A 21903-nucleotide genomic window follows, 5' to 3' on the forward strand; every position below is an offset into this window, starting at 1 on the left:
CGAGCCTCCAATCACCACCTGCAACACAGGAAACACAACGGGGCACCCGGTGCATTGATAGGAGGAGGGTCGTCACACAACCCGTTCTTCTTTTCTTGTCACGTGCAAAACGCAAGCTGGTGTAGTCCGGTTTCAGCTTCCTGGGCTTTCAGAGCTGCAGATGCGGAGATGACGCTACAGGCTAACTGGCGATGCAATGTTTGTGCTTTCCCGACGGACAGCCCGCAGTCGCCGCCTCCTCCCCGACGCCATTTTGCATATGTTCCTCTCCTCCAGACGGTCCTCCTTTTGGCTCGTTTTTTTTTCGTCTTTTCTTGCCGAGGTTTCAACAACGTGCTCCTTTCTTTTCCTGCTTTGCTTGTCGGATGTGTTAATTTTTTTTTTTTTTTTAATTTCAGATATGACTGTCCTTCATGCAACATTATGTTATGATACAGTGTGCTGTACAGAGCTGTGGTTGAAGGCAGGGCAGGGCTACTCCAGGTAGATGTCCTCTGTCGGGCACGAGAACTCCACAAACTCTTTATAGTAGAACTGGAAGGCTTTCCTGGAAAAAAAACAACAAAGACATGTACTTCAGTCGCTTCTAGAACTCGCCCTGATCTAGAGATTCTATATGTATATATATATATACATATATGGTTTTCAAGAACAAATCAGTGATCTGTAGCAGATCGGCTCCTTCCAATAACACTAAATCGTTGAAGTGCCCCGCCCACCTCCTCCATACAAAGGATGAATACCTAAGAGCTCGTTCACAGGACTCACCCTACTGACTCTGCAAGAGGTTTAGTGGAGTCTTCAGACACAAACACGTGGCAGGCAAATCTCTGGTCTGCCGGGTGTTTAGTAATGAAACCGAAATACCTGCAGGGGAAGACGGGGAACACATGATGAGGGGACTGCAAACCGTTGGTCCTTTGAAAATACTGTGTTTCAAACATAAAGTGCTGTTTCACATTTGATCAGGAGGCAGTGAAGAGTCTATGTCTGAAGTCTGGTGCGCTTGTTTGTTTCTAGCGACGCCTTGTGGCTTCACAGTCCTCTGCCTTTTTTTTTTGCTTACTTGCTGTTTTTGGGGTGGTAGCCGCAGAAGGAGACGTTCTTCAACTGGAAGAAGTGGCTGCACTCGTTGCTCTGTGAACGGGAAGAAGAAGAGGCAAAATGAATGTCTGACAAACATCAAGGAGGCCGTCTCGCTCTACACTCACTTATTACAACACACACACCATTATACAGTATGTCTGTATGGAACGAATGCTAAAGATTTATAATCCAAGTGAAAGTCCTACATTCAAAAGTCCAAAAGAACTAAATGATTGACAGCACAACGTACAAAAGTAGAAGTACTCATTATGCACGATGACCCCTTTCTGATATTATAGTGGAGCGTCACAGTTTGACGTGTTGGACCGACAACATTTTGATTATTATCTCTTCATAATTAAGGTCTAAGCAGCGTATTGCGGTTGTAGATTGAGTACTATAGCACACCTATGATATATACTTCTGGGAAGTGTGATTGGTGAGATATTACCTGAACAGTGGCTCACTAGGAAGATCTTTATGTGGCACAGTGTGGATTGGATTTCCTGGTCCAAGTTAATAACTTATATTTCCTATATAATGTCCTTTTTTTGTTTGTTGATGTTTACATATCTAAGTTGTAGACATGTCTCATGAAATAAATCATAAAAAAACAACAATGTAGAGTCTTATGTGAACCACAATTTGACCAAAAGTCAAAGTATTTACATTTCAATCAGAGTTATTAACCGAAGAAACGCGTTGATTCAATGATAGGTTAGCGTGAAGGCAATGTCCTGTTCTATTGGCCGTTACACATGTGGAGATGGAACTTGTACGCGTACATAACTTATCATAGTTTATCACATGTTACAACAGTAACTACATCTGTTTCATATTCGTATTGGAGAAAATAATGCAATGTCACTCTCTGAAATGTTGAGGAATAGAGGTTTGAATGGTACTTATAATGGAAATACTGGAAAACTTTGCCTGCAGTCTCTATTAGCAGCCACATGGGGGCGACGTGCCTCAATAGCTCGGTGGGATTCCGGTGTGAGGACGAGCTTTTGCTCGACGAAACCTCACGAAGGTCTATTTTGCGTCAGACGGACAAAAGGGACGGTTCGAGCACTCACTCTATCGCGGGCGTAGTAATCCTCTTGCACTGCAAGCTTGATGCCTTTCACACTGATCTCCAGGATGCAGGAGGAAGGCGGGTTGTACTTGACTGTCATCCGTCTGTTGGTGGCGATCTGGAGAACAAACGGAAGAGATGACTCTCTTTGCTGAAGCTCAAAACTCTAAAAATGACAATTTTATCCTGTAATCCAATTCCATACTGGATGATAATACAGACATAATACTACGTTGACAGTGTTCTGTACTGGAAATAGTCAAACTGTCAATCTAAATTTGCACAGGTTAGACCCAGGCGCCAACCTCTGGTTCTGCTGAGTGATGCGGAAAGTGTCTTGAAAAACTTGCATTCTCTCTAGTGTCCACCAGGGGGCGACTCCTCTGGTTGTATAGAAGTCTAGTCTAAAATGACTCTACTTCTCTCTTGATTTATTCCCTCAGTAAACATTGTAAACATGTTTATGGTCTCAATCTCTAGTTTACAGTCTTCTTCAATACAGCATGATGTTCATTTAGTACATTATGGTCCATTTAGAGTCAAACAGACCATAAAGCAGGGGATGCTTTAGGGGCGGGGCTACTGTGATTGGCAGGTCTCTGCCGCTACCAGAGACGCTCACTCCTCCGCATTACAAATATGGTAACTTCCGTTTATTACTTGCAGAAAAAAGCAACATGGCGACGGCCGTAATCCAAGATGGTGACCTCAAGGCTTCAAAAACGGCAAAATTGGTGACACTCAAACACACACACACACACACACACACACTAATGTGCACAACGTGGGTCTCGTACCTTCTGCATAGCTGCACACAGAACATCGTTTCCTTTGTGGGAGGGCACTTGAACCGAGCCCAGGAACTTCAGCCGGTACCTGTCCATCCATTCGCTGCTCTTCACTGCACAGGACAAGGCAATTTACTTATTTTCGCTTTAAAATCCAGGTTTTGTAGCACATTTAACGAAGCAGCAGCGGGACAATAACACATCTGTTGCGGTTGATGGGGTTGTCGATCGGTAGCAAATGACGAAGTACCTTTGTCGCTCTCGGTGTCCTTGGTCACCTCTATGGCGTAATACGCCGGGAAGATCCCACGGGCGCCGGTTCGCATGTTGTAGCCCTCGTACCAGTAATCCTCCGACTGGACCTCCACCAGCAGCGGATCATCCACCTCCAGCTCCAGCTCGTCGTCGTGGCGAGGGACAAACCTGTAGCGACGGACGAGGTTACGCAAAGGTTGTCTGAGGGAGCTCACAGGCTCCTTGTGAGCTGGGTGACCACCTTACCACTGGTTGAAACCTACGCGTCTACGTCAGGGAAAGAGGTACGAACATTCAGACGAAGCCTTTGTGAGTGCAGAGGGAATCATCTGAACTACCCTGTTTTGAACGCGGACACCGAACATTTCGACAATGTAGCTGAACCGTGTGTTTGTTTAAAGGCCTGTATAGGAATCACAGGGTCTCTTCGTAATGACAACCACCCGAATGTATGCGTAATGTAATATTCAAACCAGCCATCAACATTTAAAATAACTGTGTTATTACAGTAGGATAAGCCAAAAAGCTACATCCGCTGCCCTGTAACCCGGAGCAACAGCCCGCTCCATCCGTGTGCTTCCTGGTTGTTTCACGCATGAATTCCACTGTATTAAGAAATCCATCAAAATGTAAAAAAATCACGTCTCTGAGACAAAGAGGAGGCAAAACGGATGAAGAACAAAGTGCGGATGTTTAAAGAAGCTGACGTGTCTTAGTGCGTGTCTTCCTAGTTAGAACATAAACATGCAATTTTTGACTAATGCTCTAAGTTTGTGGAAATTGTATTCTTTTTTTGTACTTCAAACTCTGTAACCATTGCCCTGAGTTCAATTGATGACATCCTGGTCCCAATTGATGTTTCTCGAGGGAAAATTGTTTTCATGTGACTTCTAATGATTATTTCTTACTTAGATTTACTGATCATGTGTTTGAACTTTGGCCTTTGGATCAACAGGAGCAGAGGTCATGGGAACAAAGGGGGACAACTTCCATTTGATAGGGCCTTATAGAGAACAGATGGTTACCTGATTTATGTAAACATCCATAGGCCACATGGAACTAGACAGCTGGACTTTGATTGATACATAGTTTCTGCTGAGGAGGGTGATCCTCCGCTCAGACAGGCATTTAAGAAGGACCTTCTTAGAGAGAAGAGAGTCGTCCTTTGTTCTGCCATGGGTGAAGGAACGCTCTCTGCTATACAGCTGTATCGTAATCTATGACTCTGTTTTATTATTCTGTTAATTAATCTGTTCACTATTCTTTTATAATTTTTCTATATCTTATCCTGTAATAAATCCTTAAAAGACAGAAAGCTTAAGATAGTTTTTTGATTTCTCACAAGGAAATACTTTAATTTCCACCACAATGTTGGGACCAGGATGTCGCTGGCAGTGATGACGACGATGACGATGATGCAGTTCTTCCTCACCTGTAGACGGCTCTGTGGCTCTGATCCCGCTCCTCTCCATTGACGAGGCAGGAGTACAAGCCGAAGGACTCTGCGCCTGGAAAACCACGGAAGGAAAAAGAGAGGATTACGTAAAGCAGTTGATGGACCTTCACTTCAAATTGCAACAAAAGTCCGATCACACACACACACACACACACACACAGAAAACACAATTAGGACTCCTGTGTTTACTTTAAAAGCTCCCATGCATCCTATAGGACCTATGAATCACGCTTTAATGAGGCGTGAAACAGATGAGCTGTGCGTATGTCCTACCTACATTCCCCTGAGACATCCGATGCTGGAAGCTTGCTGCTCGAGGCGCTGCTAGCGCAATGCTATGCTAAATTGGGAGCACTCTTTATCATAATACTGCTCGCGCGGTCTTGTTTTTCGAGAAGACTTGCGTTTCGAAACACACGGGGGGCTGAAGACACGCCTTCAGCTGCCTCCCTTTTGAGGAGTCATCGGGTTTAATAACGGAACACTGAAGGAGACGACGTCCGCCGACGAAATGGGATCTGAAAAACCTTCCGGATTACAGCGGTCAAAAGAAAACACGGTGGTGACGAACATATTGAGCCTAACTTCTTCTTTTTTTTTGGGGGGGGAAGAGAGAGGCAAATACATGAAACCGCAAGCTGCTTTTTTGGCTCAGTGTCCCTCCGCCCAGCAGGACCAGCCTAAACGTCCAGCTGGGTTTCAGCGGCTGTCGGAAATGCTGATAACGACATCAACAAAGCAGCAACAAAAAGGAAACATTTACAAGCTGTGCTGGGTATTGTGGCCTAAATTAGTACAACTGGCATTTTAATGAAATGTTCAAAAGAGTTTCAAGCCCCTGGTAGGATAAAACCTCAAACGCTGTTCCCCAACCAGCTTCAGCTGTGATTCTACGTTGAAGAAGTTAAAGCTAAGTCGGTAAGACGGACCGTCACAACATCCAGAGTCACGCGTCACGCCGATGACGATGATCGGTGCTGTGCGAGAGCGTTTCCAGCTCCCGGATACCTCCGTGGCTCTGCTTCATCAGCCACACCGCTTTTCAGCCTTTTCCCGCCAACGCTGCCAAATTCGGCCAGACAGCAGTCCGCTGCCCTGTAACCCGGAGCAACAAACCCGCTGCATCCGTGTGCTTCCTGGTTGTTTTGCGCATGAATTCCACTGTATTAAGACATATCCATCAAAATGTAAAAAGTCTCTGAGACAAAGAGGAGGCAAAACGGATGAAGAGTGCGGATGTTTAAAGAAGCTGAAGTTAGAACATAAACATGTACAGTGTCTATACTGTATACAATATGAAACAAACAATTCATTATCACGGCGGTGACTTACTGGAGGAGCGAGAGCGTCCATTCATGAAGACGTTGAGGAACTTCTTGGAGAAGTGCAGGTCGACCTCTGGGGTGGAGTCCTCAGACAGACGAGCCGTCGCCTCTCTCCTCACTCCTCCTATCTGAATGCCGTCCTCATCATCGTCGTCCTCCTCCTCCTCCTCTTCCTCCTCCTCCTCCCCCTCCTCCTCGTACTCCTCGCCGATGGCCGACTCGTAGGGAGAGGAGACGCAGTTGTCGTAGACGGTGGCCGAGTCGCTGTCGTCGCTGTAGCCTTGGTAACACTGCCGGAGGCTGACCAGCTCTAGCTGCGCGTGCTCGTCCACCACCAGAGTGTATTTGACCGAGTCATACGAAAGGCCGCTGGCCTCCGAGTTCATGGAAGTTCTTAGCGGGAGTCTGCCGCCGCCGCCATCCCCCGCTCCTCCCCCCTTCTTCATCCTGCCGTCCATCATTATCCTGTCCACATCCTCGTCCTCGCCGCAGTAGCTTTCGTCCGTGGCGTCCACGTACTCCACCGACGACCCGGGTCTCAGCATGACCCCGGCCCCCGTTCCCGCCCCCTTCAGGCTGAGGTCCAGCGTGAGGGAGGAGCGAGCCACGCTGGGCGGCGTGACGAGGGACTCTACGCAAGAAGCATACGAAGGTGGGGCGACGTAGACCTCGTCCTCCTCGTAGATGGAGGGGTTTGTCCGGTCCGGGAGGGGCTGGTAAGGAGGCGGGCCCTCCGTGTCGGAGCTGATGGACATGCGGCCCTGCTCAGTCTGCTGCGAGAGGAAGGGGCGGTCCTGCCCGTTGGGGGGGTCTAGAGGGTCTGCGGAGCGCTGCACGGGAGTTAGGTAGATCTCCTCCGTGGGCTCTAGATGGACGTCCGTGTGGTAGCGGATCCTCTCCCGGTGGGGCCCGCCTCCATCCGCCTTCCCCGCCGGGTACAGAGGAGCCGGCGTGTAGTTCTGCGGCGGGGGCGGCGGCTTCTCCTGAAGCTTGGAGCGAGTCGCGGACGTCGCGGAGGAGCCGTGCGAGTGTCCGGAGGTGCGGCTGTGTCTGCAGGGGGCGTCGGTGGAGGTCCCGCGGTCTTTGGTCTGCGCTCCGCCGCCCTGCACCTTGTCCTCGTCGCTCAGGCAGCTGTGCTCCCGCGGAGGGGTGAGCTCGCCTGGAGGGAGAGCAGACGCAAGCGCAGACGTGCGCAGACGCACACGCAGGCACACGAGCACGCACAAGGGCCACACGCAGGCACAGAGCAGGTACACGTGGTGCAGGAAGGCAGACATGACGGACGGACAGACGCGAGGGCAGATGTGGAAACAAATGCAGAAAACAGGGGGAGAGAAAAGTACAAATGGTTAGGTAATCCAGATTACTCGGCAAATTCGCAGCACAGCCGGGAGAAGACGATGGACGTGTTATGTCATAATCCATCGCCAGCAAATCCAGGCTTGATATTTTCACCGCGGATGATGCCGCACTGACGTCTGAGGCCAAAAAGGGGGGAGAGGGAAGGGAAGGTGAGCTCTGTGTGTTTTACATACAAACCTCAGCAGCGAGGCCCATTCAGGACAACACTGAGACATTCCGGTCTTGGCTCTCCTTGAGAGGGACTACATTTGTAGTTTTTTTTGTGTGAAATTGTCACTTTGATGCTAATTAACTTTACAGCAATTTAACCCTCCTATATTCAATTTTGAAAAAAAAGAAATGGAAATTCCTTGCGGGGGGGAGGGGGGGGGGGGGCTGCACTTGTTCTCCATTAAATCGCTTTGCAAGTCAAATTCAGCAGAATCGTCTCAGGCGACTCCTTCAAAGGCCATGGGATATCATGAGCTAGTTTATAGTGAATCGAACCAGTTGAGTTCATTAACGAATCTGCAGGTTTTATCACAGAAAGTCTAAGAATCCTCAAAAACAACTTCATAATAAGCAGCTCCTTAAAATCGTTATCTTTTTAAAAAAAAATAGCATCTCAGTTTTCTTATTCCTGATGAAGATACGATTACTTAAAATAACATATTTTAACATTATATTATATTTAGATATATTACTATAATATATAGCGGCCTAATGGACAAAATAGTTTATGTCAAAGTTGCATCTAAACAAATTTGTTTCCCCGTTTCTTTGTTTTTTGTTGAGACGAACTAATTTGGGTTCAGCATTTGGCTCAATTCCCATTACTTTGGTTATCAGCAGAACGGTTCCACTCTGTATTCTGCCACCGTGGCGTGAATGAGGCGCATACAAGCCAAGTGGATTGAGGTTCTGGTCGTGTCACCTCTGTGTCACTTCCTCCATCAGTGGCGAGTTGTTGGCAGAGAGCTCGGTTAGCCTCGCCTCTGAAAAGAGCTGTAACAACGACCACTGACAGCTCCCAGCTCCCAGCTCAGCCCAGAGCCGGCTAACGCACATACAGAATATATACACAGCCTCGGCTAGCAACAGTTAGCTTAGCATAGCTAATCCAAGCCCTAACGCGGTCCAGACTCAATTGGAAGTTGGCAGACTGCTGTGTTAGCAGCACAGGGATGAATGACGTCAGGGACAGCATCAGCAACACAGCGAGAAGATTCACTCAGAGCTCGTGGGAGAGAAAAGCTCACCTGTTTTAAGAGGCGAGGACGAGCCCGAAACCTTCTCCTGCCAACTGTACTTCTTCCCGAAGGAGTTGTTGTTGAGCGTGTCCTGTGGAAACGCGGAGAAAAGAGGAAGAGGAGAAGGAGGAAGTGGTGAGAGAGAGAATATATCAGATAGAGAGAGAGAGAGAGAGAGAGAGAGAGAGAGAGAGAGAGGTTTGGTCACTGAGTTCTGGATCCAGACACTCAATGTACACAACTTTTTGTCTCCCTCGCTCTCTCTTATCACACACACACACACACACACGCACACACACACACACACACACACACACACACACACACACACACACACACACACACACACACACACACACACACACACACACACACACACACACACACACACAAAGCTTTTATTCTGTTGAATGAGCAGGGACTCTTTTGTCTGTGCTCCGTGGTGTGCATTTAAAGGGAACCAAACCTTCACCAAAGCTACTGGATAACACACACACACACACACACACACACACACACACACACACACACACACACACACACACACACACACAGACACACACACACACAGTGGGCGTCTCTTTAGGTTCTTTTAGGGGATTTGTTGATAGATAGGACTTTTCAAGTTTCAAGTTTCCTCTCCCTTATTCTTACTTCTATAAAATATAGTTTTTTTTTAAGAAATTGATCAATTAATTAAAAACACTGACCTTGACGGACCTTTACTGGTTTCATTTCTCACCATGCTGCAGAAAAGCACTACGGGGTGTGGTCAGTACGTTGTGACATCACTATTTAGTGCGGTGATACATGCGACCGAGCACACTTGTGAAGAGGGCAGTGACATACTAGTTACCAGCCTAGTGTGTAGTTACTCTCTGGTCATGCTTTTTATTCAATCAGTGAGGAAAGACTTTATTTTAATGTGAGCATGTTTAACAGGGGTGTCACAATGCTCCAATTTAAATAAGTGATTTAATATGTACAATAACTTTTTTTTCCAACAATCAATTGGGAACAAACTAAAAATAAGCTCCACTAGATGGCAGGTAGGTACTTAACAATAACAGCTATCGTTTACAAGGTGCACCTGAATGCACCGTGAAGCGCTCACATGCTTTAGCGTACAAAACAATGGAGGCACGCAATCGCTTTTAGTTCTGTCTTCGAAGTGTTGCACGAGTTATGATTGTCAAAAGTACACATACATACTACTAATGAGCTCCCAGATCATTCTCATCACAGATACTCACAGTGTGAAAAAGTTCAAACAACGGTAGTAAAAGAGCCAGAATTCACGAAAAAGTCACGCTGGAGAAAGACGGTTAAGTCGAGGGCTGGGTATTGTTTGAATACCAGCAATACCAGAAACAATACTTTTTCCAAATATATGTTTTATATATATATGTACCTTCCTTAAAGGAATACTTTACTCACAAAAGGATGAATTGTTTATCAAACACTCATCGTGTCTTATCTTGAATTATTCAAGAAAAATGTTCTCAGAAGCGTCCACAGCTAAAGGACAATATATATATACATATATATATATATATATAAATGGATGTTTTGATATAGTTTTGTTGTCGCCGTTTACTTCACTTCATCGAGGACGGACTCCATTTCTCTGTTTATGGATTTTCTGTTCGCCGCGGATGTTTGTGAGGAAAAAAAAACAACGTTTTCATCTTAGAATTCAAGGCAACGCGCGGTGAGTAAGTAGTCATTTTAGGGGTGCAGTTTTTAAATCAGTGCAGTTCCAAAAGGGGCGATGAACCGACCAAAAACATGACACAAACATGACTCCAGATGAAGGCTAGTGTTGCTCTGTCACGGCTGGTTACGACGTCAATACAAAACTTGGCGACGCGTCAATGTTTTGGTTCGCAGAGCCGTCAAAGATCACAGCGTCTCACGGATGTTAACAGATGGAAGTCCGACTGGAAACTCCTGTGACGACGAAGGCCCGAAATAAAATCCCATCCTCCTCCTCTGTACCACCCACCCACCCGCCCATGACTCACTTCCCCATCTACGTACATATGTGCAGAGCTGTCGCCGTGGTAACGAGTGAATCAGCAGGCGGTGAGACGGCAGCTTTAATCTCGGAGGTAAAAGGTCTTTTTAACCGATGTGATAAAAAGGAGCGTCGCTCAGGGCGGTGACTCAGACGTAGTGCGAATGTGTGTGTGTGTGTGTGTGTGTGTGTGTGTGTGTGTGTGTGTGTTAACGTCTACGAGGAAGTGACTCAAGAGTTTTGCTGTGCGCAGATCTCTGCCTTCAACTTGGTATAAGAATAAGATCGATTACTTAAAAACAAGCATGTTTCGGGGGAGTCTCGGCCGGTCTGGGATGGTTGCTTCTTGCTCCTCCCACCTCAGCCCCACCCTTTGACCAAATTTGGAGTTGCCCTGTACAGATAGAGAGCTTCATAGAGCTGCATGTTTCTTTAAAGAAATACAAACCAAATGTTACTTATTGATGCCTTGATATTGTCTTTGCCCATCTGCATTTTTGGGTACAACTGAACGAATGTAGTAGGTATACCTTTCAAATCACACACACACACACACACACACACACACACACACACACACATACTGTACATCAACATAAGGAGTGTCCTAAAGCCAGGTGAGAGATTAAAGTCGGACTCGGATTAAGACGGAGGGCTCCCTCCTGTTTTTCTGTCTGAATCATTTTACTTCAGCAGCTTCAGACGAGACAATCTGTGAAACAAAACCTTCCCTCGTTTCTGCTTGGAGCTCATTATACTGAACACACATAAGCTTCTACTTCAATACTGTGGCTAAAATAGTTTATATACTCTCTCGAAAATTGCTTGTATTTGTATCTGCCTTCAAAATGTATTTTAGTTCTTCATGGCACAAAACGCTGGCGCTCAGCAGATAATTGGGTCTAAAGATATCGCTTTTCAAAAAGCCTTCGCTGCTCTAACCCTGGTCGGTGTTCAGAGCTGCTTTTTCCTCAACCACAGGAATGTGTCACTCGCTGCCCAACGATGCGGAGCTAATTGTATATTTTTGCATTTTTACCGATCCGCTGACCTGGAAACAGTCAGCCGGTGTGCTCGTCTCCCTCCCTCTCTGTCTCTCGTTACAGTTACAAACCAGTCTGGAGATCATCGTCTATCTCAACTCACTTGAGTCGTGTCTTGCGCACGCCTGACCTGGATGTCGTGTTCACACCAAAAGCGACCTTTTCGATCACATCCAAAGTCAATATTTCAACTCCAGCGAGAACCTCAGCGCTGAGATTCTCCTCCCGTCGTCGCCGAAGTCGTGACGCTGTCGAATCGGAAACGGAGGAAAAGAATATCGCCGCAGTCTGTGGATGAACCCAGAGCTCTACTATAGCTCCTCATGCTGTTCACGGAAACTTTGACTGTCGATGATCAGGACTCATTCGGAAAACAAGCATTCTAAAAAAGTCGTTTGTTGGTCATCTTGCGGACAGACCTCACTAAGATGAACGACTTTTTACAGATCCGCATCGTCGTTTAGTGATTTGCGGCATCCTTTTATCTGTTTACTGCAACTAACCCACAGTAAAAATCGGTTTATTTTGGGTTAATAACGCCGTGTAATGAACCAGCCGATTAAAAATTCACCGGCTTCCTTTTTGGACGATGCTATGAACCCAGACACGACGGCTCTTCAGTGTCTGGGACGTCCACAACATGCTTTGCGCATGTTGTGGACGTCCCAGACACTAAAGACCACACACGACGGCTGTTGTGGACGTCCCAGACACTGAAGACCACACACGACGGCTGTTGTGGACGTCCCAGACACTGAAACCAGACACGACGGCTGTCTGGTCTTCAGTGTCTGGGACGTCCACAACATGCGCAAAGCACCAACCGGAGTAAGAAACATCTGCGGTCGAGCCACTTTATGGCTCCGTCTTTGGGGATCGTCAAAACATACCAGACGAACACGCATCCAGGTAGAGCGGTTCTACATGGTCCAACTTCTTTTAGTGATAAAAAGAAGAAGATAAATGACTGAGAAATGTGTTCTGTCCATCAACCAAGCAAAAGAAAACACAGCGTTCCTAATGGGGAGCGTCGTCATTTGGTACATAATCAAAGCTTGGGATGTAGTTGACCGTATTCTTTATCGTTGTTGTTTATTGCACGGTTTCACGGCCGAGCAAACAGCCTCTCTGACGACCAGGTGGTTCGGTTTCAGCTTTGAGCGTTGGAGTCTGCGAGTGATTAATTAACGCTAATGGCTTTGTAGATGAAACTCGTTAACGCAGAGCAAACAGCTATAGATCCTCACGCTAAACGGACAAATTCATGACGAAACACTAAAGCGTCATCTGTGGATATGGATAAGCTACGGCACAATCATTAAAAGAGTTTTATAGTGCACGTTTCACACAGGATCAACCCAACACCCGCGCTGCTGACGGACGTCACGGTAACGACATTTTTGTCGTCACGTCGTCGTAGGGCCACTTTCGGGAAAACCTTCACCTGCTTATCAGTGAAATATTTTTTGGGAGTTTTTCTAGCTGCTGAATGAAGAGAGCGAACAATGTCCCCAAGAAGACGGGAAGACTTCCCAAGAAGAAAAATGTTTCGGAGCAATTATTCCCTTCATGCTTTCCAGTTCTGACAGCTCAAACACACACACACACACACACACACACACACACACACACACACACACACACGATCTCAGGCACGGTGGCGAGAACAGTCGGCTTGTTTCCACCTCATGGAAACCGAGCAAAGAACAAAGCGCAGACAAATATAGAGCTGCTTGGTTGATCACGCTGACAGCCTTCACTGTGGGGGAGTGTGTGTGTGTGTGTGTGTGTGTGTGTGTGTGTGTGTGTGTTAAGACTCAACTCACTATAGATTAACATACACACACAAAACAAGAGTATCACCATGCAGACATTCACAGTTCTACAGAGAACTGGCAGGTACATTTGAAGTGACAGGGGTCGGTAAACTCAGAGAGTCTCGAGTCACCAACTCTGGTCTAGCCTCTGGTAGAGCACAGTTTTTGGTTTTAGCAGCACAATTTACTGTATGGGTCACTCTCACGTCTATCATAATCATAACCAGGAGAACCATCCTGACACGTTCTGACTGACCCACTCGACACCATCTGTCCAGAGTTGGCATTTCAACCCAAAACCGCGATCCTGCTCTTAAGTCGGACAGAGTCGTTTTCTTGCGACGTCACATCGTGGAACCGATTTCATTCACCGGCGAATGACGTCATCCGTCAGATCAGATCAGAAAAAACGCTTGTGGAGGAACTTGCAGTAGTCTGTGTTTAACACACACACACACACACACACACACACACACACACACACACACACACACACACACTTAGTGAAGGAAAACATGGACCACAGCTCTGCTGTATGAACAGGAGGTGGACGGACACACACGGCATGTTGACGTGAGATCAACTCGCTTTAATCAACACATGCTCATGTTTGTATGTCTAAAGTTGTGAGGAGTCTTATTAATACCGTACATTATGCAGCTTCAAACCTTCTTTAATGTCTTTAACACACAAAAACAGGTAATTTCTTGCTTTTGTAGTTCCCAGGAAGGAGGCACTGTTGAATGTAGTTTTGTGTATTATGGGTTTATGGTCTTTAGGATTTTCTCTTGATTCTATGATGCCAATATTTAATTTCTACTGTGTCTTTTGGTGTACCACTGTACTGTTGATTGCCCGCTATCTTATCTTATCTAAACCTAGTTCTAACCTTAAGCCTAAAAGTAAAACCCCCCCCAAAGACAAAATGTCTTCCCCCCTCTGGGGCAGAAAGCGGAAATTGGTCCTCGCAAAGATTGACGTACACAAACACACACACACACACACACACACACACACACACACAGTCACAGCCACAGTCACGAGCTCCAGCAGCATTCAAACACAAACAGAGACGGGCACCAAGGGAGAAAAAAAAAAAAAAAATCTTGACAATTGATGCTATTGTTCAGTCCAGTGAACACGTCCTGTCAGAGAAACGATTGTAGTGAATCCAATGATGATGTCAGGCAGGTTGTTGATACATATTTACATTTGTGTGTGAGGAGGAACCCAGACAGGCAAGACACACACACACACACACACACACACACACACACACACACACACACACACACACACACACACACACACACACACACACACACACACACACACACACACAGACACACACACACACACACACACTTCTTCACTGTAAGTCCACTCCTCCTGCTTTTTGATCAATATTCAATCATCTGCTGCAAACTGTGTGTGGGTGGGTGTGGATGAGGTTCATCAGGCTCTACCTGTGTGCGCGGCACAATCGAGATGAGGTTAAGGGTCGTGGGTCTCTTGGGCCGGTAGGTATCCATAGTAACGGGTGCCGCGGGGTCCTTGGTGAGCGGCGGCGGGGCGATGGCTGACGCCTTCGAGGACTCTTTGTCACAGCGGTAACCGTCGGCGCCGTCGATGAGTTCCAAATGCAGCATCTCTGCCTGGAGCTGGCCGACGGCACCCAGCTCTGCCCTCCCCGACATGCTGTTGGTTCCTCGCCTCACGCGGCCCTGCAGGGATTGGAGGAAACGCGCCGTCAGTCGAGGCAGAGAATGAGAGAGAGGGAGGGAGAGGCAGACGTAGAGAGAGAGAGAGAGAGAGAGAGAGAGAGAGAGAGAGAGAGAGAGAGAGAGTGTGTGTGTGTGTGGGGATGGGATGAGGAGACCGAGCCGGCCAATTAGAGGCTTCTGCCTTTAACACTCTCGCTGCCAAACGCTGAGCTGCTTAAAGCAGAAAGCAGAGACGGACGATTCAGCTTCCCCACATGGCAGCTTTTACCTTTACAGTAACGAAGTGAGAATGTAGGAGCAGTTCACCAAACGACTGACATGTTGATGAAGGAATTCTGAAGAGTTATGTCTTTACGTTGACCCACAACCAGCTGTGTTGATCTTATGCTTGTTTGCCAATGTGTCTGGTAACCTCTAACCTATAAACCTCGTTTGCGCAGTATTTACTGATGGAGGAGGGAAAATGAAACGGAGCATCTGTCTCCGCAGTAAGTCATCTGTTGAGTGTTTGATGGTTATATATATTTGTGCTTTTAGAAGGTAACCGCTGTCAAACAATCATAAATATTTTCTCAGCATCTCCGCGCTGCCTCTTCTACCGCTCGCCCTCTATCTCTGTCTTTTTCTTTATTGAGTCGGGAAGCATAACCTTACCTTTTTTCTGTTTATAAAATGCTGTCCCCCTCGTCCCAAAAAGGTCCTAAATCAAAACTAGAGTACTTGTTTTATGGATGAAGCGGTACACAAGGTGAAGCGGTGGCACTCTGTGTGTTTGACCGAAAGTCATCCCTGCAAATCCCACCCCAAAAAGTTCCTGTACTTTAAGAAAGTACGACCACACGACCAGGGGCTTTTAAGGAGGGGGACAGAACTTAATTTGGACCCTGGTCCCTGTTCCCTGGTCCCTGTTCCCTGGTCCCTGTTCCCTGGTACCTGGTCCCTGTTCCCTGTTCCCTGGTACCTGGTCCCTGTTCCCTGGTACCTGTTCCCTGGTCCCTGTTCCCGGGTCCCTGTTCCCTGGTCCCTGTTCCCTGTTCCCTGTTCCCTGGTCCCTGTTCCCTGTTCCCTGTTCCCTGGTCCCTGTTCCCGGGTCCCTGGTCCCTGTTCCCTGTTCCCTGTGCCCCGGTCCCTGGTCCTTGCGGTCAAAAAGGTGCTTTAAGCTCCGCTTGGCTCGATTGTTTTCACACATTCCACAAGGCAACTTATAGACTAAAAAACTCACTTCGACTGTCTTTTACATTGCTGCTGAAATCAAAGCATGTGACAAACACCAGGGTCATCTGGGAGACAGTGTGTGTGTGTGTGTGTGTGTGTGCTGTAGCTGCAGAGATAATGATGGTAAGTGAAGCAGACTGTGCTGTTCCAGTGCCCTCTGACTTACTCACACACACACACACACACACACACACACACACACACACACACACACACACACACACACACACACACACACACACACAGTAATTCCTCCTGTTGGTAGATGTGATGTAGATGCATTGAAACGGACATCAAGTCACTGTTAAGCCTATTACAGTCCTTAGCTCCCTCTTTACTCCACATGAGTAAACACACACACACACACACACACACACACACATGCAGACACACACATGCAGATACACACACATGCAGGCTCACAACACCACAGCTGTCAATCTAATGAGAACTACAACACAAGAAGAATGTGAAATTAAATAGAATCGGACAGAATTACCGGACTTTGACTTCTAAACCTGCAGAATTTTCACCTGGCAGCTTATTGCTGTTGGAAGAGTCTTTTCTTCCTCATATGACTGCATGAAAACATTCATAATTCTACAAAATGTCCACAAAAATGGCCCAGTTTAATCAAAACCACTACCCAGAATCAATAACCCAGTACAGATGAGTAGCACATGATGAATTAGACGACATTCAGAAGCATTATCTCTTTATCAACGTGTCATGATACTAAGTATTCAGAATCACATAGTGAACACATATGAATAATGTCACATATATAATAGTCGTGTGCACAGTATTCCATCCTTGGTTATAACTGTGTCTTTATTTAAACCTCCACTTCGGCTCTCTCTCAGTGAATGAGAAAGATCATGTGCTTTCAGTAAGGAGAGTTAAAGTGTTGCCCTCAAGCACATTTGTATGCAGCGGATCTCTCTCTCTCTCTCTCTCTCTCTCTCTCTCTCTCTCTCTCTCTCTCTCTCTCTCTCTCTCTCTCTCTCCTCTCTCTCTCCTCTCTCTCTCTCTCTCTCTCTCTCTCTCCTCTCTCTCTCTCTCTCTCTAAAACGGGGAAGTGTTTGTGCAGCTGCGTTCTTATTCAGGGGTCGACTCCCTGAAAGTCCACATTCATTTGCAGACTTCATACCAACACAAAACCTTCCTTTTTCAAATGTTTCTCTCCACATGTAGCCCAGCATTCAGACCGTCTTTGTGGGATTGTAACCAGGAAGAAACACCGCATGTTGTATTTAACGCGGTAGTTTTGTGGTCATCCGTCACAGGTGGAGACACCATGTTACGTCTATAGAGTTCAGAGCTACGGCCGCGCGGCTAGCCTGTTTACCTCTTCAGACTGCCAGATGCCCAAGCAGCAGTTGATTAGTCTTATCTGATTAGGAAGGTGAGTGAAACAACCCCGGACTAATCTCAGTGGCAGCCAGTGATGAGAGGCCGGTCGAAAACAACCGAATGCGAATGGAAGGTGCTTCAATGCTTCCTCTTTTTTTTGTTAATCTCCTTTAGCATAGGGTGCACTGGACTGTCGTTTACGAAAAGAAGGGAGATAATGCCGCCCATAATTCATTCACAGACACATCACACCTCTGTCTGTCTGTCTGTCTGTCTGTCTGTAATCACACCACAGCCACTCTCTCCTGCCATCATTTGTTTTTTTTTCCCTTTTGTCTCTCCTCTCTCTCTCACCTTTTCACCCCGCCGACGACCAGCGCCTGCTAATGCAGCGGGCCTCTAATCGTCCTCTCATGTTTTATGACCTCAAAATTACGCGTGGCCCCTTTAAGAGAGCCCGGGGGCCCCCCTTGTTGCTAAGAGACAAGGGGCTCGGTGACGATGGGGAGGCTGAGAAGATGCTGCTGCCTCCAAGTTACTGATGCTCGGCTCTCGTCCAATCAGAGCAGCCCCGAGTAGGGCAACAACGCACCGACAAGTCAAATGCAATGACACGAGACGGCTGAGGACGATAAATCAAACAAAAAACGTGCTGCTGAGCTCCATCCAGGTGTTAAAGGAGTGTCAACTACATGAACTGTGATTATTATGGCCAAACAGCTACTTTGGTGCTAGCGCAGCAGCTAGGTGGCTCACGCTAACAAGCTTACGGTCGTGCTTTCGCTTGCGATTGGCTCGGGCAGGTGGGTGGGCGGGACCAAGCTCCATCACCTGATCGCTACCTCCGTATCCGGGTTATTTTGTCCTCATTCTTGTGGAGACGCATCATCCATCGCAGTCTATGATCACTCCCAGTGAACAGGGTGCTAGTGTCCATGGAAACGCATGAATATCAACAAACAGCTGACTCTCAGCAAACAACGACAACAACAACAACAACATATGACTGTGGATGATGCTCTTAAAAAGGACCAGAGATACTAAGGGCTTCTCTTGTTTCTGTTTGTGTTGATGAGGCAGCTTCTTCTCTGCTGTTACCATGTGTGGATGACATGACGTGAGCAGTATCCATGCGGGCCAGTGTGTGTGTGTGTGTGTGTGTGTGTGTGTGTGTGAACACTGTATTGCATGTATTTTCAGCTCTGACACATGGGGAAGGTGAGAGAAAACACTGTTGCCATGGAAATAGGTCTCTTCTCCTCTTGTAAGTGTTTTGCTGGCCTCCCTCTCTGCCTCATCACTCTCTCTCTCTCTCTCTCTCTCTCTCTCTCTCTCTCTCTCTCTCTATTGCTTCCTCTCTCTCTGCTTCATCACTCTCTCTCTCTCTCTCTCTCTCTATTGCTTCCTCTCTCTCTGCTTCATCACTCTCTCTCTCTCTCTGCTTCATCACTCTCTCTCTCTCTCTCTGCCTCATCACTCTCTCTCTCTCTCTCTCTGCCTCATCTCTCTCTCTTCTCTCTCTCTCTCCTGCCTCATCTCTCTCTCTCTCTCTCTCTCTCTCTCTGCCTCATCACTCTCTCTCTCTCTCTCTCTCTCTCTCTCTCTCTCTCTCTATTGCTTCCTCCCTCTCTCTCTCTCGCTCCCTCCCTCTTCATATCTGGGTTAATGAGATCTGTTTTACTGATGCGCATTGATGTATTTAACACCGTTAATAAAGAGTTTTTAAGAGGTAGACAACATCAATCATCTCTATTGGAACACAGGTTATTCATATCCTCAACTACGTGGCTAACATACCGTATAGAAATATCTATACAGGGATATTCATAATAGATTCATAAACACAAACAAGCCTGTTTTCAGAATCAGAAAATAAAGACGAGCAAACTTCATTCTCTGCTCAAGGTAGACGTCGCTCCACTATACAGGCAATGCAAATAGTTGACAGCTGCTATATTAATGTTCCGTATTTCATATTGCACCTTAATCTTGACAGTCCTGATGTTGTTTTGAATAACTAAATAGCTAAAATCAACCACAGATACCACACTGATGGAGGCAAGACAACTTCATGTATTCATTTGAATCATTTTGGTTTATGCAAAGACAACAAACTTTTATATTTCGTTTTAACAAAAGAGGGCACAATAAGAAGTGTAGCATATCTGTGCGTATAGATACACGTGTGAGTGTTCCTACAGTCACTTCATGCTATCGCCCATTCTAACTGACCCCTGCCCGACAAATGACTGTTTCAACCATTTGCGCATGACGAATGACCCCCCCCCAGCACTCACACACACACGACACACACACACACACACACACACACACACACACACACACACACACACACACACACACACACACACACACACACCACAGAGGTAGAGTGGTTGAGATAATGCATGTTGTCATTTCATGTCTCTTAGGAACACTAAATCTCTTCCTGCTTCTTTCTGGACGTGAGCTGCTCCACATTGTGTTTCTCTCTGTGTGTGGAGCTTCTTGTTCACAACCAACCAATGAGCTAAACTCTGAGCTAAGAGTCCAATTTGGCCCGTTCATGTTTGTGTTTTCACCACATGTGACGGCATTCAAATTAGACCGATCAAAAAGCAAGAGAAGCGAGGTTTGAGACAGTAAATTAAATTAAATAATTAGCGAATAAAGCTATGTTTAATCTCAGCCAATCTTTCCTGCCACCTGGATTTCAATGGATACAATTTTGCTCACGACTAGAGATCCCTCCTGTACACAAGCTGTTGCACCACTGAGGTTTGCGTTCGGCCAGCCAGCGACGTTCTGAACCGCTAACTCTGCCCCGGTAGGAAAGTACTGCCCCCACAGCGGAGACTCTTTTCGGGCTACAAAACAAAATGAAGAGCTTGGTTACTCCTTTTCGAGATGCAGGGTAAGTTCCTTGTGTTTAAACGTAACGTCGTAACGTTAAATTCCTGCCGTGAAAAAGTGGTTCTCGTCAACGATGTTCTTTGGACTCTCGACTTCGATCTTAAAATGCTAATGAGATTGGAACCCAGTTTGAACTCTAGCAGCTTTTATAAAATGTCTGCATTAGCTTGGACACGCCCTCTGATCCCTGCCTATAAACCCCTTGACACACACACACACACACACACACACACACACACACACACACACGTCCCCGCTGAGGCAGACACCACGCCTGTCTGGGGAGAGTGAAGCTCCTTCCATGTGACCGTCCATTATTGATGAGACAAGATGTATCCTGAAACTCCCCAGGGGTGATGAGCTCACTGATGAGGTCACCAGGCAGGGCTCTGCATGCAGTGCTAACCCCCCCCCCCCCCCCCCTCTCATCCTCATCCTCATCCTCATCCTCCCAGTCGCCCGACGTCCTGCTGCACCGCCTCATCATACATTTATAAGCAGGCCGGGCCTCCATCAAACACTTTGCACTTTTAAATGGGAAGGAAAAGATGAAGCTGTCTCTAAGGACTTTGATGAAGGCTGAAAATATGGCAGAAGCAGAAGGGACTTCAGTCCGCCTCCCCCAGCTGAGAGTGAATATGTATTCATGTGTCCACCTGATGCATCTACGTCCAATATTCACATCCCGACTCCGGAGACAGAGTTCTGCCTCTTTAGATCTTATCTTATCTTTAAATAAGTATGTAAGTTAAGTAACAGAAGCACAGTGAAATAAGTCAAACGTTGACTTTTGACAAGAACAGTGGTGTCCCGGGTGAAAGTCCTGCGTTTGTTTGCGTCATCCGTCGCCATCGATCTCCGCCCCCCCCCCCCCCCCCCCCCCAAAAAAAAAAAACTGGCTTTGTCGCCGTTTATACCACACCGCCTGACTTCCTCCTCTGCTCCCGTCAAAACTACTACAGCCGCCAGAGATCGGCGTCGTCTTCTTATATTCGTATCGGCGATCAACCAGGAGACGATGGCGGCCTTCTGGACCGACTAGTGAGCGTGGCCGGCTACTTCTGACCCATATGAGGCCGATTCAATAGGCTGATAACGTTGGAAGCGAACACTGTTCTTACAGTTTCACAATCGCCTCCGGTAAAACACCAACTGCTGCTTGAGCGTGTTTAGCTCGTTGCTCAGCAGTGCACCTTTAGGCGTACGACTGAGATACCGTCTGATGTTTGAGGGGTGACAAAA

The 21903-nt window shown here is 46.8% G+C and overlaps 1 protein-coding gene across 1 annotated transcript; it reads right to left on the reverse strand.

The window, feature by feature from the left end:
* Positions 1-339: 339 nt before the first annotated feature.
* Positions 340-15179, reverse strand: LOC137882173 (C-Jun-amino-terminal kinase-interacting protein 1-like). The gene is made up of 10 exons (XM_068724327.1): positions 14923-15179; positions 8589-8670; positions 5996-7147; positions 4640-4715; positions 3203-3375; positions 2962-3065; positions 2166-2282; positions 1067-1137; positions 769-867; positions 340-547 (listed from the first exon to the last, which is right to left on the reverse strand). The coding sequence occupies exons 1-10, from the start codon at positions 15151-15153 to the stop codon at positions 475-477; spliced, it is 2178 nt and encodes a 725-aa protein (XP_068580428.1). The 5' UTR covers positions 15154-15179; the 3' UTR covers positions 340-474.
* Between the last annotated feature and the right edge of the window lie 6724 nt (positions 15180-21903).

Source organism: Cebidichthys violaceus, unplaced genomic scaffold (genome assembly GCF_023349555.1).
Source record: "Cebidichthys violaceus isolate CVI_PGR_0920_01 unplaced genomic scaffold, fCebVio1.0.p SCAF_30, whole genome shotgun sequence".
Taxonomy (NCBI): domain Eukaryota; kingdom Metazoa; phylum Chordata; class Actinopteri; order Perciformes; family Stichaeidae; genus Cebidichthys; species Cebidichthys violaceus.